The 25,797-nt window shown below is 40.1% G+C and overlaps 2 protein-coding genes across 7 annotated transcripts in view; both read right to left on the bottom strand.

Annotated features, from left to right (window-relative positions):
• The window catches only part of LOC117964728 (golgin subfamily A member 2-like), a 79,958-nt gene extending 75,453 nt beyond the window's left edge, over positions 1–4,505 (bottom strand). For 3 of the 4 annotated variants that reach the window (XM_059005379.1, XM_059005381.1, XM_059005380.1), the window contains exon 1: positions 4,315–4,505. In XM_059005379.1, the coding sequence (XP_058861362.1) occupies positions 4,315–4,362 (48 nt within the window). In that variant the 5' untranslated portion in view covers positions 4,363–4,505. The remainder of the gene's footprint in view (positions 1–4,314) is intronic. The other variant, XM_059005382.1, reaches the window with a different exon arrangement.
• Positions 4,506–12,925: 8,420 nt separating this feature from the next.
• On the bottom strand, positions 12,926–22,800 carry LOC117396768 (HAUS augmin-like complex subunit 4). Of its 3 annotated transcripts, none has more exons than XM_059005514.1 (11): positions 22,711–22,800; positions 22,294–22,356; positions 20,808–20,908; positions 20,019–20,158; positions 17,918–18,049; positions 17,104–17,244; positions 16,713–16,809; positions 14,897–15,042; positions 14,242–14,372; positions 14,048–14,116; positions 12,926–13,517 (listed from the first exon to the last, which is right to left on the bottom strand). In XM_059005514.1, exons 1-11 carry the CDS (start codon positions 22,776–22,778, stop codon positions 13,334–13,336), a joined length of 1,272 nt encoding a protein of 423 aa, XP_058861497.1. In that variant the 5' UTR covers positions 22,779–22,800; the 3' UTR covers positions 12,926–13,333. The 3 variants fall into 3 exon arrangements, with proteins under 3 accessions (XP_058861497.1, XP_033850842.3, XP_058861498.1); XM_033994951.3 differs by having other exon boundaries at positions 22,294–22,395; positions 22,711–22,793; XM_059005515.1 differs by lacking the exons at positions 22,294–22,356; positions 22,711–22,800 and adding an exon at positions 21,966–22,235.
• Between the last annotated feature and the right edge of the window lie 2,997 nt (positions 22,801–25,797).

Here is a 25,797-nt window from a genome sequence, read left to right as displayed (position 1 = left end):
CTGCGCTGCTTTGGTCAGTCAATTAGCATTGGGACTAGCGAAAATAAATACCAGAGACCGTGGAGTTTTACAACGCAACAAAATATGGAGTTGATGTTTTGGATTAGATGGCACGGAAGTATTCTGTGAAAGCTGGCTCCCGACTGTGGTCTGTTCAGGTGTTTTACAATGTATTGGACCTAGCAGCCATCAACTCCTGGGTACGTTACAAAGAATGCACGGAGAAGAATTTACCAAGGAGAGAACATATTTTACAGTTAGCACAGCAACTTCGCAAGAAGCATTTGGAACAGAGGGAGACTGCCAAGCGTGTACCTACAGCTGAAGCTGGCAACCCCGCTGAGAGCCACAAGAGACGCCAATGCCAGGTTGGCAAGTGCAATAAAAATAAAACTTCGGACAGCTGTGCCCTGTACAGAAAGGCGGCGTGGAGAAGCGCATTATCTGTGTTGATTGTGAACAGCCTTAGACTCAAGGTAAAGGAAACCCCTTTTGTCAAAAAAAAAGAAAATTAAGACTTTTTTTAATACTTCTTGTGCTGTGCGCCTCTGTAAAATGTTTTTTTCTAAGTTTATTTATCTACGTTGTTCAGTTGCTTTTGCTCATCTGATAATAAACCGATTAAAAAGTTAAATTTATTGCTATCGTTTCAGTTTTCTGATGTCTGTTCAGATGTTTATTTATTTACATTTTCTTGTTTTGATTCGTAAAATAAATGTTCACATTATTATATATTATATATATATATATGCTTTGGTGGTTCAGATGTTTATGTGACATACTCAATAAAAAAAAAACAAATTACATCCGACTGTTTCTCCTTTCGTTATACTAATTTACAGTGTTTTGAATACAGCCGTCAGAGAGACTGCTGCGGGGCTTCTAGGGTGTATCTCCGGTCCTTCTAGTTTTAAAGCATAACTAGCAATGTTACACAGTAATCCACAGCTCCACATGTATTACTAATCCACAGCTCCACATGTATTACTTTGCTTTTTTAACCTTTCAATAACGTCGATGCATCTGCTTTTTGTAGAACAATATATCAATAGTGAAAAATTAGGCATCACCCCAGCCTTAATGTTTTATGCCATTTATATAGCTTACCTGTAAAAATAATAGGATTTTCAATCAAATATAAAACTAGTAGCAGCTATGGTGATGTTCCCCAGTAAATTATGCAAATTAGTATCGAAGAACCTTCTAGTTCAGAGATCGCAGATCCCACCAAAGTTTTCGTACACGGTTAGCCTTTTCACACTTGCACACGCGAGCCAAGCCAAGCCGGAACCAAGCCAAGTCCACCCAGCGCGGCTTGGGTGTGTTCGCACTAGCAGCGTAAAGGAATATCCCCTAGAAAGTGTCCTGAGGGCATCAGATGATTCGAGGGCATTTGCCATTTACTCCCACCTTTCACTTCCAGAGCTCGGCAACTCTACGAAATCAAGCCACCCTGTCCCTAACCCAACCCCAACCCTAACCCTAATCTTAAGCAAACCTTGCCCTAAAACCGAACCTCAAACCCAATACCTAACCATTAAGAAGCATCTGATGCCCTCAGGACACTTTCTAGGGGGTATTCATGTGTGCTGCTTCGCACTGCTTTTCAAAGTAGAAGCTGCCCTGTGGAACGTGATGTCAGATTCATTCAACTTATTTTTATACATGCAATGTTAATATATGGTATTTTTACAAAGCAATTACCATATTGAATGTGATTTTCAGATACTTTGCACATTTCAATACATGTATCTTTTTTTCTGTTAAGGACTGGTTTATATAGAACCACAACATAATATGCACAATTACTGATCACTTTATTTGTTAGAAAAAATATATGGAATACAATTGATGAAACAGCAGCAGATCTTGCAGTTAACACACACTAAGTTTTTTTTTGTCTGTTAAATGATACCTGTCAGCGTTAAACAATTTAAAGGCAAAATACTTTAAAAAAAATAATAAAAAACAGCAAAGCTTAAAGAATGTTATAATATGTAAACTCTGCTTCATTCCGTGTGGGACTGCACAACGATTCCAGAAGACAAGTCGCCGAATTCAACACATCGGCGCTCATTGCAGGTCTGTGACCAAGAACTGCATCCATTATATTATATATTTTTTATTTTTTTTTGCAGTCTGACCCGCTTTTATTGCTCTGAGCTTTTGTTTTTTGTAATCCTGTTTTTACTTATTTTATTTTTTCACAACACTGTTTAGCGCTGCACTTTAGTCCCATATTTCTCAAATCCTGTGAAATCTTATGGTAGACTTTATCATTTCGGACAGTACAAGTTAACCTCGCCCCCAGCCTTGCTCAACACCTACCAGATATCTTGCGAGGCTAGAGTTTCACAGTTCCAGATCTGCTCAGCTCGACAAAATGACAAGTGTTAAACTAGCCCTACCGTGAGGGCTCAGCTCAGCTGTGCAAGTGTGTTGTACAGGTAGTGGACAAAAAAATGGAAACACCTGGGTAAATGAGGGACACCAAGTATATTGAAAGCAAGGGCTTCCACACAGGTGTGGCTCATGCGTTAATTAAGCAAATAACATCCCAGCATGCTTAGGGTCATGTATAAAAATGCTGGACAGGCTTGGTTGCCTATAATTATGGCTAGCATGGCTGCAAGAGGAGACAGTGACTTTGAAAGATGGGTGATTGTTGGGGTGCATTTGGCAGGAGCTTCAGTGACCAAGACAGCTCAACATGCTGATGTTTCATGAGCAACGATATCTAAGGTGATGTCGGCATGGAACTCCAAGGGAAAGACATCATCAGCAAAGGGCAACAGTGGACGGAAGCGCATACTCCAGGATCGTGACATCCGTGCATTAATTCAACGTGCAAGGCAAAACAGACGAGCAACCGCAGATCAATTGACTCCAAATTTTAACCTGGGGCGCAAGCAGCCAGTTTCATCAAAAACGGTCCGCAGAGAACTCCACAGATCGGGATACCATAGTGGCCCAACGCCCTATTAAGTGACTTTACATTGGTGTTTCCATTTTTTTGTCCACTACCTGTTGCAACCACTGCTGGTGTTGTCACGTGAGCTGTTCAGTGTGTTGATATGTAAATAAATCCTGTTCGCCTGCTGGGGCATATCAACTTCAACCTCAATCTCCATCTCTATCTCCTGCCAGTCACTCAGCAGCCAATGCACACACCCACACAGCAGACTGCTACTCTGGCACAAGCATTAATACCCTGTATCTTTCTAAACAAGGGGTTTAGGGGAGCTCCCTCATAAAAGGTTAATCTCAAAACAATCATTGTGTGAATATAGTCATTGTTACAGCTGTGTATAATGGTAAAACAGGATTCAACCGTGTGCAATTCTATCCATTTTATTTATAGGTGAAATATCCCATTTTAGGCTGTTAACCCACACAGAAAAACCGAGAAATTAACAGTGCACTATGAAAAATACTGTATATGTAAAGTTCAATATATTATAAATAAATCCCATATTGTTTCATATATAGTTTGTGAATTTACAATTCCAGTTTGATAATTGCCTCTTGTTCGGTGAATTGTTATCACTCGTTAGAACTACATTAACAGGAAAAAATGACCGTGTTGACAACTGACGTGACACAACTGACGTGACTCAACGCAACCACAACACTTCTTCCTGGTCGTAGCTCCGGCTGGGTTGGGCTCGTGGGCTGGTAACAAATTACAAGCATACACTACGTTATTAAATAAAATAAAATAAAAAAACTATCTTTAAAAGAATACAAAGTAATAAATACGCGTCACATTATTAAATCATAGCACCCACAGTACACGTCAAACAATAAAGCTGCAGAGTAGCATGCAACGAGTCGACATTCTCCGTTTTGCTATTAAATACATTTAAAAACACAAACATTAATAACTGCTATGCTAATTAATGTCACTAATTTGATAAGCATCCAAATTAACACACAGTGCATGGCCTACCTAAAAAATCATCAAAGTGTAACAGCACATAAGTTACAAGAAAATGCAGTCATAACATGAACATCCCGTCGTTTCTCTGCCTAAATATCAAGCTGACATATTTTATCTTTTAAATAAAGCGGTTATTGTGCTTAAACCTCACTTCTAGGGCCGACACGAACCCCGGCCTTTCCAGCTATAATGCTACCCAGAGACAGCGCTTCAGTGTCGGTCAGCAGCCGGAGAGAAGCCGGTAGACGTGGAAGTCCTTGTGATTTCTGTCCAAGACACCTTACCAAGTTTATACTATGGATAAACAAAACCAAGGTCCCTTCCCCTGCATGGTTCTTTACGGTCTACAGTTTATTTAAGTAAGAAGTATGTACCTTTTTCTTGGCCGCAGCTAGTTTGATTTGTCTGTTCTCGTCAGCCATTCTGCATCAACCTGGATGTAAACGGCACACGTCATCAAGAGCTCGGCAGAGCAATTTCACAAACCACCACCAGGCACACACTGGACAAAACAAGACAATCAAGGCAGCGAAGGGTAGGCGGTTTATCCCCAAGTTACTGTCACTGGTTTGCCACGTATCACCGGTCACAGATTAATCAAACCCTAAATAGCAACAAGGTCACTTGTAGTTTGCTTACCGCTTGGCAGTAGTGCCATTGGAATGTTTTTAGATGTCCTACATTCATGTTCTTATAATTGAATACATGTGTCCATAGTTACGAGTTGTGGGCGCTTCTAACCGTGTTAGAAATTATTGACAGTCCCGTTTGTTTACATGATCAGGGTAGTTTGATAGGGGCTCCCTGCCCCGCCCACTTTTATAACCTGTGGTTATTATTTACAATGGCAATCTGAGAACAAAATATTGAACCCTACTGGATCCTACTTGCTGCACTAGGAGGTAATCATTTGGCCTTCAAGATTAAATAGTAATGTCTAAATCTGCATAGAAAAGAATGGTAGCGACTCAAAACAACTATAAAAGCAAGCGTATCCCTTTCTACTGTGCTTCCTGGATATCCACGTAATCACGCAAAACTAAAGTTTCCCATGTTTGCAGTGTGCGCGAGTGCAGCGCTGGGTCACTGCTTCCGCAGGGCACAGTAAATGTGAGGAATTTGATGGGATCTAATTCCATAGTGATTTTTTTATTTTGTATCTCACCTTATAAACTATTGCATGCATATTTAAAAACAAACAAACAAAAAAAAACACATTCCTACCTTCTCTTCTATTATTACCCAGCCTTACTAAATATACCCTAAAACTTCCCTTATCACAAACGTACAGCATCATGATGTTGAAAATTATCCCTAACATCAATGACAGTGCATCTTTTTTTTCATTTACTTTGATTATATATATATATATATATATATATATATATATATATATATATATATATATATATATATATGGATGAAGGCTATATTTGCATCCTGAGCCATTCGAAAAAAAGGCATAAACCACAGTAGTGACGTCAAAGAGTGATAATTCCTCTAGAGGAAAATATACTCGAACTTTTGACCCATTCGACTCCGAGACCATCACTTTCAATTCAAACACAAAATGTCTCGTTTTCAATCACTCGACAACACCCACGGTACAGAAATTAATTTAAGTTCATTAATGATCAACAAAATGTGAATACATTTTTTAAAAAAAAATGATGTAAAACTGGTACATTCGTATCTCAGACAAACTGAAGAGGAACGGGGAATTAAAACAAGGTAAAGGCAATCATCCAAATAAAGCTGAAGCATCAAATAATGGCCTGTCTCCAATACGCGCTGAAGTACCCGGCGTTGCCCGAGGAAATTTCTATATTTCATGCATGACAAATTGGGGAACGGTTTCCTAAAAGTTGCCGATCTTGGGTGTCGCACAATGCGCTCAGACCCCTTTCCCTTTTTTAACTTTTTTTTTTTTTTTTTGGAGTTACGATATTGTTACAAGATTGTGTGTTAGCGGCTTGACCGCATGGAGCATATGGAGCTAGTGATCTAATATAATCGCTGGTCTCAAATACGCGCCGGGTCTGCTGGCAAATATTGTAAATAAACGCCAGAGGCTTGCAAAAGTATTCATCCCCCTGCAAAGTTTTCACATTTTGTTGGCACCTGAGCGTACTCCACTACGCTTTCAAATTACACTTTACATGTAGAATCTACACAAACTACTCCACATTGTTAAAGTTAAAAAATGCATATAGAATATAAATAAGTAAGATTTAAAGAGAAAAACAGATTAATCTCACTTGCATAAGTATTCAACCCCTTTGCTACTGCAGCCCTAAATCAGCTCAGGTGCAAATGATCTGTTTGAAAGGTCACAAAATTAGTGAAATGGTTTCAGCCTGTGTGTACTCAAAGTGGTTTAACTTGTAGGTCATTTCCCTCAGGTATATAAAGACTTTCAAGCTGCAACTCACACGCTGATTATCCCTCTCAGCACAGTGAAGTCCATCATTAAGAAGTGGAAGATGCATCATACCACCCAGACACTACCCAGATCAGGTCACCCTCCCAAACTGAGCAGCCAGGCAAGCAGGAAACTGGTTCAGGATGTCACTCTGAAGCCAACAATGATCTTGAGAGATCTGCAAAGTTCTGTGTCTGAGATGGGAGTCAGTGTTCACACATCAACAATAAGCCGGTCCCTACACAAACCTGGCCTGTATAGACGTGTGGAAAGAAGAACCCATTATTCAAAAAGCCTCATCTTAAAACACGTATGGAGTTTGGATAAAAGCATGTAGATGATACTGCAGACATGTGGGAAAAGGTTTTGTGGTTAGACAAGACAAAAATGGAACTTTGCGGTCTAAATTCCAAGCGTTACGTCTGGTGCAATCCCAACACTGCACATCACCCAGTCAACACCAACCCAACTGTCAAGCATGGTGGTGGCAGCATCATGTTATGGGGATGCTTCTCTTCAGCAGGGACTGGGAAGCTTGTCAGGATAGAGGGGAGAATGGATGGTGCAAAGTATGGGCCAATCCTTGAGGAAAACCTGTTTGAGTCAGCCAAGACTCAAACTGAGGAGGAAATTCACATTTCAGCAGGACAATGACCTGAAACCCAAAGCCAAAGCCACACTGTAGTGGTTGAACAAGAAGAGAATTAATGTTCTTGAGTGGCCCAGTCAAAGTCTTGACTTGAATCCAATTGAACATTTATGGCGAGACTTGAAGATTGCAGTCCATCGACGATCCCCAACAAACTTATCAGAACTGGAGCAATTTTCCCATGAAGAATGGGCAAAAATGTCACCATTCTATTGTGTAAAGCTGGTAGAGACCTATCCAAAAAGACTCATAGCAGAAACTGCTGTAAAAGGTGCTTCTACCAAGTACCGACTTAAGGTGCTGAATACTTATGCAACCAGTACATTTCATTTTGTACATTTTCTTTGCAAGTTTTGCTGACATTTAACCTCCTCCTCATATAACAGTGTTCAGTTTAACCACTACAGCTTTGAATAAAAACTATGCATACATTATTTGTAATTTAACAAAATGTGACATTATAGGTAGGGGGTGAATACTTCTGCAAACCACTGTGTGTGTGTGTGTGTATATACAGACGTGCTCAAATTTGTTGGTACCCTTACAGCTCATTGAAATAATGCTTCATTCCTCCTGAAAGGTGATGAAATTAAAAGCTATTTTATCATGTATACTTGCATGCCTTTGGTATGTCATAGAATAAAGCAAAGAAGCTGTGAAAAGAGATGAATTATTGCTTATTCTACAAAGATATTCTAAAATGGCCTGGACACATTTGTTGGTACCCCTTAGAAAAGATAATAAATTATTGGATTATAGTGATATTTCAAACTAATTAGTTTCTTTAATTAGTATCACACATGTCTCCAATCTTGTAATCAGTCATTCAGCCTATTTAAATGGAGAAAAGTAGTCACTGTGCTGTTTGGTATCATTGTGTGCACCACACTGAATATGGGCCAGAGAAAGCAAAGGAGAGAGTTGTCTGAGGAGATCAGAAAGAAAATAATAGACAAGCATGGTAAAGGTAAAGGCTACAAGACCATCTCCAAGCAGCTTGATGTTCCTGTGACAACAGTTGCAAATATTATTAAGAAGTTTAAGGTCCATGGAACTGTAGCCAACCTCCCTGGGCGCGGCCGCAAGAGGAAAATCGACCCCAGAGTGAACAGAAGGATAGTGCGAATGGTAGAAAAAGAACCAAGGATAACTGCCAAAGAGATACAAGCTGAACTCCAAGGTGAAGGTACGCCAGTTTCTGATCGCACCATCCATCGCTTTTTGAGCGAAAGTGGGCTCCATGGAAGAAGACCCAGGAGGACTCCACTTTTGACAGAAAAACATAAAAAAGCGAGACTGGAATTTGCTAAAATGCATATTGACAAGCCACAATCCTTCTGGGAGAATGTCCTTTGGACAGATGAGTCAAAACTGGAGCTTTTTGGCAAGTCACATCAGCTCTATGTTCACTGACGAAAAAATGAAGCTTTCAAAGAAAAGAACACCATACCTACAGTGAAACATGGAGGAGGCTCGGTTATGTTTTGGGGCTGCTTTGCTGCGCCTGGCACAGGGTGCCTTGAATCTGTGCAGGGCACAATGAAATCTCAAGACTATCAAGGCATTCTGGAGCGAAACGTACTGCCCAGTGTCAGAAAGCTCTGTCTCAGTCGCAGGTCATGGGTCCTCCAACAGGATAATGACCCAAAACACACAGCTAAAAGCACCCAAGAATGGATAAGAACAAAACATTGGACTATTCTGAAGTGGCCTTCTATGAGTCCTGATCTGAATCCTATCGAACATCTATGGAAAGAGCTGAAACTTGCAGTCTGGAGAAGGCACCCATCAGACCTGAGACAGCTGGAGCAGTTTGCTCAGGAAGAGTGGGCCAAACTACCTGTTAACAGGTGCAGAAGTCTCATTGAGAGCTACAGAAAACGTTTGATTGCAGTGATTGCCTCTAAAGGTTGTGCAACAAAATATTAGGTAGCGGTGCCATCATTTTTGTCCATGCCATTTTCATTTGTTTTCTTATTTACAATATTATGTTGAATATAAAATCAAAAGCAAAGTCTGATTTCTATTAAATATGGAATAAACAATGGCGGATGCCAATTACTTTTGTCAGTTTCAAGTTATTTCAGAGAAAATTGTGCATTCTTCGTTTTTTGTGGAGGGGTACCAACAAATTTGAGCACGTCTGTATATATACAGTGCCTATAGAAAGTCTACACCCCATTGAACTTTTTTCACATTTTGTTGTCAGTGCCTCAGAGTTTCATGCATTTAAATGATGATTTTTTTTTCCACTTATCTACACACTGTTAAGGGGAAAAAAAGTTTTTATTGATATATTATATAAAAAAATGATATATTAAAAATACAAAACTGAAAGATAATAAGTGGATAAGTCTCCACCCCCTGATTTAATACTTGGTGGAAGCACCTTTGGCAGCAATTACAACTGTGATTCTGTTGGTATAGGTCTCTACCAACTTTGCACACCTAGATTTGGCAATATTTGACCATTCTTCTTTACAAAACTGTTCAAGCTCTGTGAAGTTCCTTGGGGAGTGTTGATGGACACCAATCTTCAAGTCATGCCACAAATTTTTGATTGGATTTAGGTCGGGGCTCTGACTGGGCCACTCAAGGACATTTACTCAAGGACATTTTGTTGCTTATTATTATTATTTGTTTATTTAGCAGACACCTTTATCCAAGGCGACTTACAGAGACTAGGGTGTGTGAACTATGCATCAGCTGCAGAGTCACTTACGATTACATCTCACCCGAAAGACAGAGCACAAGGAGGTTAAGTGACTTGCTCAGGGTCACACAATGAGTCACTGGCTGAGGTGGGATTTGAACCGGGGACCTTCTGGTTAGAAGCCTTTTTCTTTAACCATTGGACCACACTGGAAGCCTCAGTTCCTTAGCCACTCCAGTGTAGCTTTGGCTGTGTGCTTTGGGTCGTTTCAGCTTTCTTGCAGAGGGCAGCAGGTTTTCCTTATGGACTTCTTTGTACTTTGCTCCATTCATTTTCCCTTCTATGCTGACAAGTGCCCCAGTCCCTACCGATGAGAAACATCCCCATAGCATGATGCTGCCACCACCATGCTTCACAGTAGGGATGATGTTCTTTGGGTGATGCGCTGTGTTGGGTTTGCACCAAACATAACGCTTTGCATTTAGGCCAAAATGTTCCATTTTAGTTTCGTCAGACTACAAAACTTTTTGCCACATGGCTACAGACTCTCCTGAGTGTTTTTTTGCATACTTCAAACAGGATTCAAGGTGGGCTTTCTTGAGTAATGGCTTCCTTCTTGCCACCCTACCATACAGGCCAGATTTGTGGCGTGCTTGGGATATTGTTGTCACATGCACACTTTGACCAGTCTTGGCCATAAAAGCCTGTAGCTCTTGCAAAGTTGCCATTGGCCTCTTGGTAGCCTCTCTGATCAGTCTCCTCCTTGCTCGGTCATCCAGTTTGGAGGGACGGCCTGATCTAGGCAGGGTCTTGGTGGTGCCATACACCTTCCACTTCTTAATAATCGTCTTGACCGGGCTCCAAGGGATATTCAAGGCCTTTGATATTTTTTTATACCCATCCCCTGATCTGTGCCTTTCAACAACTTTGTCCCGGAGTTCTTTGCCTTGGTGCTTATGGTTGAGTCTTTGCTTTGGAATGCACTACCCAGCAAAGGGAACCTACAGGAACTGCTGAATTTATCCTGAAATCATGTGACTCACTACAATTTAACACAGGTGGAGGCCACTTAACTTGGTGTGTGATTTTGAAGGCGATTGGTTACACCCGAACTAATTTAGGATTGCTATTACAAGGGGGGTGGACACTTATCCAACCAAGCTATTTCAGTTTTTATTTTTAATTAATTTTCTACACATTTCTAGAATATTTTCTTCACTTGGAAGTTGTGGGGTAGGATGTGTAGATAAATGAAAAAAAAAAAAACTATTTTAATGCATTTTAATTCCAGGCTATAAGGCAACAAAAGGTGAACATTTTGAAAGGGGGTGTAGACTTTCTATAGGCACTGTGTGTATATATATATATATATATATATAAGAATAAATCATGAATTTGAATGTAAACAATAACAAGTAGTTGTCATGCCGTCAAAAACCTATAAATACCTCCAATGTTTGGATTCAAACACAGGCTCCCTTGAGAAAGATATGTACAACATATCGAAACGTTGGGCAGCTGGCTCTTTGAGCTAAAATATATATATATATATATATATATATATAATATATATATATATATATATATATCAGTGCCTTGCAAAAGTATTCAGACCCCTGACCAATTCTCTCATATTACTGAATTACAAATGGTACATTGAAATTTCGTTCTGTTTGATATTTATTTTAAAACACTGGAACTCAAAATCAATTATTGTAAGGTGACATTGGTTTTATGTTGGGAAATATTTTTAAGAAAAATAAAAAACTGAAATATCTTGCTTGCATAAGTATTCAACCCCCACACATTAATATTTGGTAGAGCCACCTTTCGCTGCAATAACAGCTTTAAGTCTTTTGGGGTAAGTATGTACCAGCTTTGCACACAGTGTCGGAGTGATTTTGGCCCATTCTTCTTGGCAGATTTGTGCCAGGTTGTTCAGGTTGGTTGGACACTTGTGGACCGCAATTTTCAAATAGTGCCACAGATTCTCAATGGGATTGAGATCAGGACTTTGACTGGGCCACTGTAGGACATTCACCTTTTTGTTCTTGAGCCACGCCAATGTTGCTTTAGCCTTGTGCTTGGGATCATTGTCCTGCTGAAAGGTGAATTTCCTCCCAAGCTTCAGTTTTTTAGCGGACTGAAGTAGGTTCTCTTGCAGTATTTCCCTGTATTTTGCTCCATCCATTCTTCCTTCAATTTTAACAAGATGCCCAGTCCCTGCTGATGAGAAGCATCCCCACAGCATGATGCTGCCACCACCATACTTCACTGTAGGGATGGTGTGTCTTGAGGCATGGGCAGTGTTAGGTTTGCGCTACACATAGCGCTTTGAGTTTTGGCCAAAAAGCTCTATCTTGGTCTCATCTGACCACAAAAGCTTTTCCCACATCGCAGCTGGGTCACTCTTATGCTTTCTGGCAAACTCGAGACGTGCTTTCAGATGGTACTTTTTGAGTAACGGCTTCTTTCTTGCCACCCTCCCATACGGGCCAGTATTATGCAGAGCTCTTGATATGGTTGACTGGTGCACCATTACTCCACTCCCAGCCACTGAACTCTGTAGCTCCTTCAAAGTGATTGTTGGCCTCTCTGTGGCTTCTCTCACAAGTCTCCTCCTTGTCTGAGCGCTGAGTTTTGAGGGACGGCCTTTTCTTGGCAGTGCCTGGGTGGTGTGATGCAGCTTCCACTTCCTGATTATTGATCCAACTGTGCTCACCGGGATATCCAAACACTTGGATATTATTTTGTACCCTTTCCCTAATCTATGCATTTGTATTACTTTATCTCTAACTTCTGTAGAATGCTCTTTGGTCTTCATTTTCCTTCAGATTCACAGCCTGACCAATGATCCTTCAACATTGGGGTTTTTATCCAGAAAATGTGACAGCAACTTTAATGCTTCAGAGATGGAGGCCAATGGTAAGGTAATTGTGTCCTCGTTAGGGCAACGAGGTGTAAACTGGGAGCTTCCACAGCACAGGGGTTTAATACTTATGCAAGCAAGATATTTCAGTTTTTTATTTTTCTTAAAAATATTTCCCAACATAAAACCAATGTCACCTTACAATAATTGATTTTGAGTTTCAGTGTTTGAAAATAAAATATCAAACAGAACGAAATTTCAATGTATCATTTGTAATTCAGTAATATGAGAGAATTGGTCAGGGGTCTGAATACTTTTGCAAGGCACTGTATCTATCTATCTATCTATCTATCTATCTATCTATATAACATTACACACACACACATTGCTGGTAATGAAAATGACACATTCAATTTTATTAACAAGTTTTATTATACATAAGAAATAACACCAGTGTTGATTATTATTTTCAGATTGAACTTTGCAGCAGCAGCCTCCACATGGTACAGTATACAGTAAGTGAGGTGTCACCCATGTCACACAGGTTGGTTCTTTTTAATATTAGTGATCATTTATAAATACATCCACAAGTGGAAAGCCTAAAAATCCATATTCCATATCACTTTTGTTTATTTTGTTAAACCATATTCCTGAAAAAGGCTCAAAATGAATGGCGGCACTTTCCACTGGTGAGGTTATATGTCCATTCTGGAGTGGATTATTCTTTAATAGCCGCTAACTAGAGGACTATATCTGTGGTGTATAGAGGAGGGAGGTATCTGTCTGGCACTGGTGCCAGTTCAGTGGTTGTACTGGGAGAATTCCTGCAGGGCCCACTTTTTGTTCTTTATTTCCTGTTGGAGACGGGAGTATTCCTTCACCACTGCTTCAAAGTCCTGCCCCAAAATCTCAAATGACGACAACATTCTTTGAGAGGACTGCCGCTCAACTTGCTCTGACTTCAGGGCTGATTCCAGAGTGTCCCTGAAAGAGAGGGACAGAGAGAGGTTCAAGCATTGCAACTGTTGGCAAAGGAAGAAACAAGGAAAAAAACAACCAGACTATAGTAATTATACAACTACTAGACATTTCTCTCCTGCTGTTGTCTTTGGAGGTCAGCCACTCTGTTATTAGTCAATTATTAGACACTAATTAACGACACCTGCTCTAAAACCACTGCTTACTGATGCTGAAACACTTCACATGGAGGCTTCACCCCGCTCTCAATACTCCTGAGTCAATAAACTCCCTCATTGACTCAGGAATTACATTACTACATTGTAAGGTCCATTGTACTCCACCTATGAAAATTGGTATGGTGTCATGTATTTGAAAAGTGGATCAACCACTTTTAACTCACTCTTAACTCACAACTGACCGACTTAAAAAACATACTAATTACAGCATGAGGCAAGAAAATTGTGGTGTAGGTTGCTATGCAGGTTCATACATATTCTAGTGAGTTTTTGCTTACTTGCACAAGAACAATACTGGAACTATCCTCTCTCACTAACCTGATTGTGCGATGCACAGCTATCTTCTTGGGTGTGTAGGTGTCTAACTGAACCTGCAACATCTCCATCCTGCAGAAAAAAGGAAAGAGTTAGCCATGGTTGGTATGCAATTAAGAGCCTGTACACATCGCTCCCAAGGTAATTTGCCAATAATATGTATTTTGATGGAAAGAGCAGTCTTATGGCTGTCTGACCTGATCTTCAGAATGATGATTTGACACTTGGCCTCCATGTACTCGGTTTTCTTTCGATCAAGATCATTCTGAGCCCTCAGTCGGTGATCCAGGATGAGCGACTGCAAGATCTGTATACAGCCCAGTAGCTCCTGCAGGGAGAGAGATACAGGGATGGTAAGAAATCTACATCACAACCTTACACGTTCTTACAAATACAATCGTAAATGGAGATACAGGAAATCTCCTCAATACCATCACATAATTTACAATCAACTCTGCCCAAAACCATCTCACCACCTTCTGACAAAGCAGAGTGCACTGAAGGCTAAACTATGAAACAATGCAGTGAATATATACTGTAGTGTACAACTGGACAACTTTCATTTGGAATATGCAGATATTTCAAAGACAACACAACAGATGACAAGTTGCAGTAACTTCCTGGTACCAAATCACTTCATGTGTAGCTTAAACTCTCTAGCTGCAATCAGACCATGTCACTTAAAGCATGGGTATCAAGATGCAGCTGTTTGTCTACAACGCTGCATCTGAAATATTTACAAAAGATTCTTAGCACAATAAAAGGGTGGCTAGTAATAATATAAAACTAAAGCTAATAACAAGTATGAAAATGTAACTCCTTTAAGACTCTATACAACCAGCTGGAGCTCACACTGAGGTAGCAGTGAGTCTGCCTGTGCAGCAGAATGGCACTCTCTCTTTCTTTTGCTCGCTGGCTCTCTAGTCTCTTGCTCTCATTCTCCAGGCTCTCTGGCAGTCTTGAGAGCTTCAAGGTCTTCAGACCCTCGCTTTCTCCCTCTGGTGGTGGAAAGATAAACGAGCACAACTTCATTGGAACAAAGATGTGGTTCTCAAGGTGAACGTGTGTTAGTGGTTCCACACTATTTTTACTAGAGTATCAAAACAAACACGTGTGTATGATTGAACAAGAACACATCCTGTGAACACATAGTTCCTTTTCAGACATTCAAGCTTGCAATCAGGTATGGGGCCAATTCCAATTCCAATTCCATTTCAAAATCAATTCCAATTCCAATTCCATTTCAAAATCAATTCCAATTCCAATTCCATTTCAAAATCAATTCCAATTCCAATTCCATTTCAAAATCAATTCCAATTCCCATTCCATTTTTATCAATTCCAATTCCAAGGCCTCTAGGCCTTGGAATTGCTTAAAAGGGAATGGGAATTGGAATTGGGAATTCATTTTAAAAAGGAATTGGAATTGAAAAAAAAACACTTTTCATTTGGGCAATATAAGAACATAAGAAAGTTTACAAACGAGAGGAGGCCATTCGGCCCATCTTGCTCGTTTGGTTGTTAGTAGCTTATTGATCCCAGAATCTCATCAAGCAGCTTCTTGAAGGATCCCAGGGTGTCAGCTTCAACAACAATACTGGGGAGTTGGTTCCAGACCCTCACAATTTTCTGTGTAAAAAAGTCCCTCCTATTTTATGTTCTGAATGCCCCTTTAGCTAATCTCCATTTGTGACCCCTGGTGCGTTTACCCACTTCCATATAAGGGATACAGAGTTTACTCACTTCTACTATCCTGTGATGTGCAAATCCTGGGTTAAAGACAATACATTTTAACGGTGAGTGTCTGTGTTGTGTTGCTGTGCACGAGACTGGCAGCTGAGAGCTCTCAGTCAGAACTGTGATGGGAGTAGGGGGTGTGGCCACTGGACTGTGTGTTCTGTTTGTGTGTGTGTTCTGTGATTGGTTGTTTATGTTCTGTTGTTATGCACACTGGACCTGCAGGGCAGTGCTAGTAGCCTTCATCCTAGCCCGTGAAAGGACACTCACAGAACTGTTCATGTGAAGCGCGCCGTTGGGTCTGTGACTGTTCATACATGAACAGCACCTGAGAGGGAAATAACTGTATAGGGGGGCTCTGGTAGGCTGAGAGCCAATTATAATATATGTGTTCATGTTTATATGTTCAACTCCACCAAACAGGGGCGTGTACCCACTTTTTTATTTCCCACCACACCACCGGTCTAGCCTTGTGGCTTCGGTGTCTCGGGATGGGGTTATGATGACTGGCCAGGGTGAGATTGGGCTTTTGGGTTTTGATGGATCCAATTGTTTTATTCATTTATTATTATTATTATTATTATTATTATTATTATTATTATTATTTATTTCTTAGCAGACGCCCTTATACAGGGCGACTTACAATTGTTACAAGATATCACATTATTTTTACATACAATTACCCATTTATACAGTTGGGTTTTTACTGGAACAATCTAGGTAAAGTACCTTGCTCAAGGGTACAGCAGCAGTGTCCCCCAGCTGGGACTGAACCCACGACCCTCCGGTCAAGAGTCCAGAGCCCTAACCACTACTCCACACTGCTGCCCTCATTTAATGTTTTTATTGTAAAGTGCTTTCAGATCACTAGTGATAAAAGGGGCTATATAAAAGTTGTATTCTTCTTATTACTGCACAAATGGTGCAATTACCCCAGTCTGGCTGGTAGTATGAGAGGATGGTAAAACATTTCCTCTTCAACCTGTCTTCAAACTCTCTCACCAATCGTTGCCTCATTCGCTTGGCATCCTGTTCACAAAAAAATAACTTGATTTTTCAATATACAGTACAGAGTAATTATTATAATACCAGTTAGCCACTTTGCAAGCAAACTTTAATTGCTCAGTGGCAATTAAATTTACACATCAGCAAAATATTTGACAACGTTCTCTCTTCGGGTAAAACTTACTAGTTATTAAAACAATACGTAAACATTTTACATCAGTGTTTGAAGTTATGGATTTAAAAAAAAGAAAGTAAACATGATTTGTGGTTCTTGTTCAAAAAATCACAATTTTTTTAAAATTTTGTTTGTGTCCCTACCTGATCAGGTGGCATGCGATTGAGAACATTCTGCTTGCTGAGGCCCAGAAGCTGTGGTTTGTCTTCCGCTGTGGTTGAACTGGGATCCAGTTCCCTCACGCACTGTGTCACCAGTAAGCACTGTTCAAGAGTCTCATATAACTAAAAAAGACATAAAAAGAGAGATTCATTATTTTTATCCAGTGTAAAACAATTAATTCTTTGTTTCCAATAATTAATAAGTTTTTAAACCTGAGGCTGAAATAACATGAAGCTTCGCATAACTAACTTAAAAAAAAAAACTGACTTTCAGATGACAATCTAAATAGCCATGTGTACTATTCGAGTGATTTTTTCACGCACACGTCACACACGTGAGAAAAGTGCTACATGTTGTACAGGTTATCTGTGACCTTCGTGTAACATTTAGTCTCAAATTAAACCGGCAGCTGCCAAAATAAATTATACGGGGGTACCAAACACACCCAAAAAAAATAAAGAAGAAAACTGTGTCCACCCCCCTCGTCAAGTTACAAAGTCGCCCAGATTCTGGGCTAAAACCTTCTATAAAATTCCCCTCTTGATTGGCCCTGGCAGTTTGAGGGCTTGAATAAATGCTGATTGGTTCTTTCTTTACAGTGAACTTCTATGAAAAGGTTTTAGCCTGTTTTCCTGGCTAGTCATAAAAGTGAATATTATATTATAGCACCACTACTAGTGTAGACAATAAACATGGACAGAAAGAAGCCACACAAGCAGTCAGTAGATGTTTTACGAAGTTCCTGCGAGAAAACTGGGATGGCTTCAGAACCCTAGCCCTTTGTTTTTCCTGTACCTTACAATCCTCGTGCAACAGTTGTGAATCCTGTTTTCTGATGTGATATTCTTGAATCATCTCCTGAATTAAACGAAACAAACTCTCTGATCTCAGCCAGGACAACTTCTGTAACTGAACCTCCCGCTCAGCCTGCAAAGAAATTCAGTTTAAATTTCTTTCAACCAGGACAATTAAAAAAAAAAATTCAAGACCAATAGAACATTTCACTCAATAATTTAAATAGCTACACTGAACAAAAATATAAACGCAACATACAACAATTTCAAAGATTTTACTGAGTTACAGTTCATATAAGGAAATCAGTCAATTGAAATAAATTCATTAGGCCCTAATCTATGGATTTCACATGACTGGGAATACGGATATGCATCTGTTGGTCACAGATACCTTAAAAAAAAAAAAAAAAAAAAGGTAGGGGCGTGGATCAGAAAACCAGTCAGTATCTGGTGTGACCACCATTTGCCTCATGCAGCGCGACACATCTCCTTCGCATAGAGTTGATCAGGCTGTTGATTGTGGCCTGTGGAATGTTGTCCCACTCCTCTTCAATGGCTGTGCGAAGTTGCTGGATATTGGCAGGAACAGGAACACGCTGTCATACACGTCGATCCAGAGCATCCCAAACATGCTCAATGGGTGACATGTCTGGTGAGTATGCAGGCCATGGAAGAACTGGGACATTTTCAGCTTCCAGGAATTGTGTACAGATCCTTGCGACATGGGGCCGTGCATTATCATGCTGAAACATGAGGTGATGGCGGCGGATGAATGGCACGACAATGGGCCTCAGGATCTCGTCACGGTATCTGTGTGCATTCAAGTTGCCATCGATAAAATGCAATTGTGTTCGTTGTCCGTAGCTTATGCCTGCCCATACCATAACCCCACCGCCACCATGGGGCACTCTGTTCACAACGTTGACATCAGCAAACCGCTCGCCCACACAACGCCATACACGCTGTCTACCATCTGCCCGGTACAGTTGAAACCGGGATTGATCCGTGAAGAGCACACTTCTCCAGCGTGCCAGTGGCCATCGAAGGTGAGCATTTGCCCACTGAAGTCGGTTACGACGCCGAACTGCAGTCAGGTCAAGACCGTGGTGAGGACGACGAGCACGCAGATGAGCTTCCCTGAGACGGTTTCTGACAGTTTGTGCAGAAATTCTTCGGTTGTGCAAACCCACAGTTTCATCAGCTGTCCGAGTGGCTGGTCTCAGACGGTACCGCAGGTGAAGAAGCCGGGTGTGGAGGTCCTGGGCTGGCGTGGTTACACGTGGTCTGCGGTTGTGAGGCCGGTTTGACGTACTGCCAGAGAAATGAACATTCAATTCTCTGGCAACAGCTTTGGTGGACATTCCTGCAGTCAGCATGCCAATTGCACGTTCCCTCAAAACTTGAGACATCTGTGGCATTGTGTTGTGTGACAAAACTGCACATTTTTTAGTGGCCTTTTATTGTCCCCAGCACAAGGTGCACCTGTGTAATGATCATGCTGTTTAATCAGCTTCTTGATATGCCACACCTGTCAGGTGGATGGATTATCTTGGCAAAGGAGAAATGCTCACTAACAGGGATGTGAACAAATTTGTGCACAAAATTTGAGAGAAATAAGCTTTTTGTGCGTATGGAAAATTTCTGGGATCTTTTATTTCAGCTCACGAAACATGGGACCAACACTTTACATGTTTGCGTTTATATTTTTGTTCAGTGTAATTATCATTAACGTCATGTTTTTTTTTTTTTTTAAAACACTAGAAACAAAATCAATTCAAACCAGAAATCACCTTGTCATGATAAGGATCAAGCTTTTCATCATTTTAACAGTCCTTATTTGTCCATCTACATTGTATTGGTTTGGATGGTATTGTTTTATTTGTAATGTCTTCCTGTGACCTGATACAAAACAATAAATAAGAAATAGCATTCTTTCGCTTACCTACATTTATAGTTTCTGGCATCGCTGAAACCAATCCCCATGCAGTTTCATCACATACAGTAACTATTCCAGCAGGTGTTTGGGAACATCCTCTCGTGTACTTGCACCACAGGGCATCACTCTGTCGTTTCAACCTGTTCTGCTCGTGTACAGCTCTTACCTTCTGTAGTTTTTTCTTCAGTTGTATGGTCAGTCCGGTTTCATCCATGTGTTGACAGAGTGCAGACAGCAGTTTGGAGAACTGAGGATTCTGGGAAAGGTCATCTTCACTCATCTGACACATGGGTAAAGATGTCAACACTGTGGGAGTAGAGACCAGTCTCAGTCATTAAAACTCTAAAGTGTGACGTATGTACACACACACCAGCCTGAACTATCCCCCGGCTTGGATATGCATCCCCAGCAGGGGAGAAGGAAAGGTGATCCAAACCAAGGCTGCTGAACAAACATGTTTTAGCCTAGTAGAATCCTGTGAGTAGTACTGCGAGACATCTCTCCTGTACTGTATTATACCCACCAAAGGAGTATCAATATTTTCTTTTGAATTTCTTGTTTAATACCTTATGTGTGATCTCTATAACTCTCTGTTGTCCTTGATTAGATCGTTATTTACTAGGATTACTAACTAGAGGTATGTTCCTTTTCAACCTCTGGATTGTCAATCATTCATCATTAGACAGACTGGGTTTGTTCCTAGAAATATGAAAAAACATAAGGGATGCAACTTTCATTTCTGCACTCTCTGTACTCTGGCAACCGTAAGTTAACAAATAGAGAAACTCAGAAACTGTAATTTTTGTTTAGAAATTTTTTCCTGTAAAATAACTAGCAGCCATTTTACAAGCCAAGATACATTAATTGCAAATGAGCATGTCCAGCTTAGTAGGGACCCAAACTTTGCATGAGAAGATGTAAGAGCCAGGGTTGAGAGCAGGGAGAGGCTCCCCACCTTGCTCATGCAGGCCATCTCCCCTGGCCAGCGAGGGAACAGAGGCAGGGTCCGGACACACAGACATCCGGGCAGACATCCAGAGACAAGTCTTCAAAATCCTGGAGTGGATGCAAACACAAATGACAGACATTGTAAAAACAGAGATATTTAACTGGGAATGTAAGGCAAAATCCAACAGTACAGCAGGCAAAGTCTTCAAGTAGTCTATGGACCATTTAGGGCCATTCCATCCCTATGGTTGCTGGCATGCAATAGTTCAAAACTCATGTAGAATGGTATCGATGGGAAATGGGAAAATGCAGTTTCAGCACAGTGCAGTGCAGTTGGTCAAAGTGCATGCTGAAAGAGCACTATCCAGGAAAAGGGTTGGAAGTTCTGGAAACTAGAATTGAAAGCTACCACGATGAATTCATGTGGTCACAAAACATTATCTTTTTGGTTATGACAATCTCCCACTCCATGTAATTGGGAATTCTAATTGTAATATGGACTGATGAAGACTATGAGTTTTATAAGGCTTACTGGAATAGCACACTGAAGTCTTACTTGTGTTGAAAATAGTGTCCATGTGGTCAATGAAAAAAAAAAAAAACAGCACCCAATGTTTTGAAAGTAACAATTTCTTGTAGAGCCGAATTTTGCACCCCGCTGAATTTTGCATTACTTTGTGATATGCACATGCATCAGCGGTTCGTTGTATTTTGTCCATGTGATTATTTACGCTATTCATTGGCGTGGTTTACTGTAGCATTACAAAGGAAATGCACTTTTTAGACATCAAACAGTATAAAAACACACAACACCACCGTTTTAATGGCTGCTGTCTTCCCAGTGTCCAAAGGGCATGTTAAAAATAGAATTAGTTTGTCTCGAGGAACAGTCAAAAAAAACATTCAACTGTTTGCACAGTTCATATATGTCATATCAAAACTAAAGACCACAAAAGTGAGGTAGACAAAAGTAGACAGTTCTACCTGCAGCTCTAATTATGCAGGAAATATAACTTAAAAGCCTTCCGCGCAACAGACACTGTTGACGTTCCAATCTGCTTACACTACCTAAAACATATAAGATGTTTACGTTATATCAACAACATTTTACAAAAATGATGTATTGCCTTTAACGACAAGTAACAAATTGCTTTCTCTCACGTACACGTAGAGAATTGTGAGGGTCTGGAACCAACTCCCCAGTAATGTTGAAGCTGACACCCGGGGATCCTTCAAAAAGCTGCTTGATGAGATTCTGGGATCAATAACTTAAGCTTCTCACAACCAAACGAGCAAGATGGGCTGAATGGCCTCCTCTCGTTTGTAAACTTTCTTATGTTCTTAACAACACTACTGAAAGTTTCAGGCATTCTTTTATCATTTGCATAGTAAACAGTAATAATTGTTTGCTGAGTGCCAGATATCTACTTCAAACGTGTCAGAAAACAAATAAACAAATAAACAGTCAAAAAGTAAAATCTATGTAATATTACCAGACTTCCTCCCACTTTCCAGTCCCAGATCGCGCTCGTTTCCAGTCAAAATAGACCGCACCACTGGAGCAACAGACAGAAGAGAAAGGGTAACATGTAATCCTTAAAATAAAAAGATAAGTTTTATTTAACAGTGTTCCTTGGCAATAATCTAGATTACCATTTAGGTAATAATATAAAATAATTGATTTCTAAGCACGTATTACTTATTTATATTTAAATTGTCCCCTTTTTGTTACATTTGGTCTTTCCCAGTTTGCTGTTGATTATCTACTTATTTTGTATTACAAGGGGGTAGTTAATAATTGAAACGGGGGTAAATCAATACAACAATTATTACAAATATGCGGTATTTTACAAATATTAAAACGAAATCTGTAACTTGTGTTAGCTTTTATTATAATTATGGCTCAATACCAAAGATCTTCTATATAGACAAAATAGTAAACTCCCCCTTTTCTCCCGACTCTGTCGAAGCGGTGCATTATGGGAATCGAGCGTTCCTGTAGCGACTCTGTATAAGGTCAAATCTGCCTCATTTCCTATTCTTCTCTTTTTAAAACTATTGCATTTTTAGAAACGACTCACCTGGATTTGTTTAGAGACACTCCTCCTTAACACAGACGTGTTATTATTTCTACGATCGATGATTTCACCTGGCAAAATCTCAACTAGTAGTACAGTATAATGCATCGGAGGTTGTGGCAATATTGAAAAAAAATAGTGATATCTACCTTTTTATTTTTACGCGGGATGATCTTTTGATATCCGTAAATCAAATATAAAGTTTAAGAGGATATAATTAAAACATACATAAAATACATTAACTACGATTGTTAGAATATTAAAAACTGTGCAGTCATGAATTGCAACCGTAACTGAGAACTGAGCTAAGAATATAATACAAGCTGATCATTTTAAAGAGACATACTTACATCTGTTTAAATTAAGCCGTTGCTTAATTAATAACACATAAATATACAGTATTTTTTTTTATAAGACACTATTTTCAATAATAGACTTTGTATTTTTAATAATACACTTAATAATGCGTAAACAATGGATCATACATATAAGGAGAAAGGATATGAAACAGACTTCAACCTATGACAAGCTTCTTAAAGAAATACATCTTTATAAATGAAGCAGTTGCTATTAATTAATAGATGCAGACAATAAACAGACAATTTATTTATGCATCAATAGATGCCGCTTATTAGCAACTCTGATAAAGACAACTCTTGGTTATAAACATTTTTACAGGAACCAACCCTATGGTTTTTTCGCTTATGAACAACTTTCAAATAATGACAACTTTAATGGCTACCAAGCAGCACCTACTGTATATAAATAAAAAGCTGAATTCAGGAGTTGTAAAACTTACAAAAGATCATCCCGCGGTAAATTGAAAAGGGAGATATACAAGCCTTTGCAGTAAATATAAAATACATGAACTAGTGTTTACTGACGCTTATGGTACAGTTAAACATTGTACATAGAAAAAACTTTTCCACATTTTATTGTGTTACAACATGGAATCAAAATTGATTTAATTAGGGGTTTTTGCCACTGATCAACACAAAAAAGTCCATAATGTCAAAGTGAAAAATAAAATCTACAAATTGTTCTAAATTAATTACAAATACAAAACAGAAAACAATTGATTGCATAAGTATTCACCCCCTTGAGTCAAAATTTGGTAGAGGCACCTTTGGCAGCAATTACAGCCATGAGTCTATTTGGATAAGTCTCAACCAGCTTTGCACATCTGGACACTGCAATTTTTGCCCATTCTTCTTTGCAAAATTGCTCAAGCTCCGTCAAGTTGGATGAGGACCAGCAATTTTCAACTCTTTCCACATATTCTCAATTGGATTGAGGTCTGGGCTTTGACTGGGCCACTCCAGGACATTGACCTTTTTGTTTTTAAGCCACTCCAGTGTGGCTTTGGCTGTATGTTTGGGGTCATTGTCCTGCTGGAAGATGAATCTTCTCCCAAGTCCCAGGTCTCTTGCAGACTTCAGCAGGTTTTCCTCCAGGATTTCTCTGTACTTTGCTGCATCCATTTTGCCCTATATCTTCACGAGCTTTCCAGGCCCTGATGCAGAGAAGCAGTTGCAGACAATAGTATCGACACCCTTAACTAATAGATAATTTAAGGCGTTTCTATTATTGAATTGATGTCAGATGTGGTTATCATCAAGGTCTATGTACAAGCCTTTTGTGTTTAGATGATTTTTGTACAGTTATTTCATGCACTGCTATGACAGATGCTTCTTTAAATCCTTGGCTGTTAATGCTGGATTTTTGCGAACTGCTCGAAGAATTCTCCTACATGCTATACAGTCGTAATTTTCCTGGGACGTCCACTTCTTTCTGTAGTTTCAGTTGAACTATGCTCTGCTAAGTGCACAAACTGCTTTGCTTCAGTTGTTTTACAGCTGATGGTTTTATAATATAGCGTGGAAGGGTGGTGGGCACACATGGGAGACAGAAGTTTTATAGTAACGCAGCTCAGGCGCACTGATTTATTTTTACCCGAAGAGGGCGCTGTTGTCCGTGGCCTGAATACTGGCAACAGTACACAGGACCATGGGTTTACAAGTGTTGGTATACAGTCCAGTGCACATACAAGTGCTCAAAAATAATAATGAAAACAAAAGGCGAAAGAAAAAGGGAAAATAAAACACAGTAATAAAACTACAAAAGTGCTGCTTACGCAGTGCCCCCACTGCCGTTAAGCTGGTCAGTATGAGCCTCCGACCTATGCTCAGTTAATTCCTATACACTGGGGTGGCCAGATTTCCCCGTACAACTGCACACGTCCCCTTGGGTACGTAATTATTTAATTTACTTTTTAGTTTCTTTTAAGGAAGGCTGTCTCACTCAGCCGTGCTTGCCTGTTCTTTGTTTACACTGACGTCTTCCGCAAGCGTCACTGGGTATCCTCTCTCCGGCCACCCGAATGCACAACCAAGCTCAGTTCTTTTGGGCTGAGCAATCCCCCAAGGCCCGCCTCTCAGCCACTCAGAGAGAGGGAACGCCAACACACCCTTTTCCCCACCTCTCCGTGTCATCGCCATGACTGACAGGCGGATCTTGCAAGACTGCTGCCCTCTTCCTGCAGAACCATGGACACACCAGACAGTCAGCACAGATCTCCCGTTACAAATAGCTACATTGATAAGTAGTGATTTCTAATTGATTAAATGTTTTAACTAACTCTTAAGATTAGAACATTCGGCCAATCTTGCTCGTTTGGTTGTTAGTAGCTTATTGATCCCAGAATCTCATCAAGCAGCTTCTTAAAGAATCCCTGGGTGTCAGCTTCAACAACATTACTGAGGAGTTGGTTCCAGAATCCCACGATTCTCTGTAAGAAAGTGCCTCCTATCTTCTGTTCTGAATGCCCCTTTATCTAATCTCCATTTGTGACCCCTGGTCCTTGTTTCTTTTTTCAGGTCGAAAAAGTCCCTTGGGTTGACATTGTCAATGCCTTTTAGA

The sequence above is a fragment of the Acipenser ruthenus genome, chromosome 31, assembly GCF_902713425.1.
Source record: "Acipenser ruthenus chromosome 31, fAciRut3.2 maternal haplotype, whole genome shotgun sequence".
In the NCBI taxonomy this organism is placed as follows: Eukaryota; Metazoa; Chordata; class Actinopteri; order Acipenseriformes; family Acipenseridae; genus Acipenser; species Acipenser ruthenus.
The sequence above is the reverse complement of the archived record's forward strand: the minus strand, read 5'-3'. Positions and strand labels throughout refer to the sequence as shown.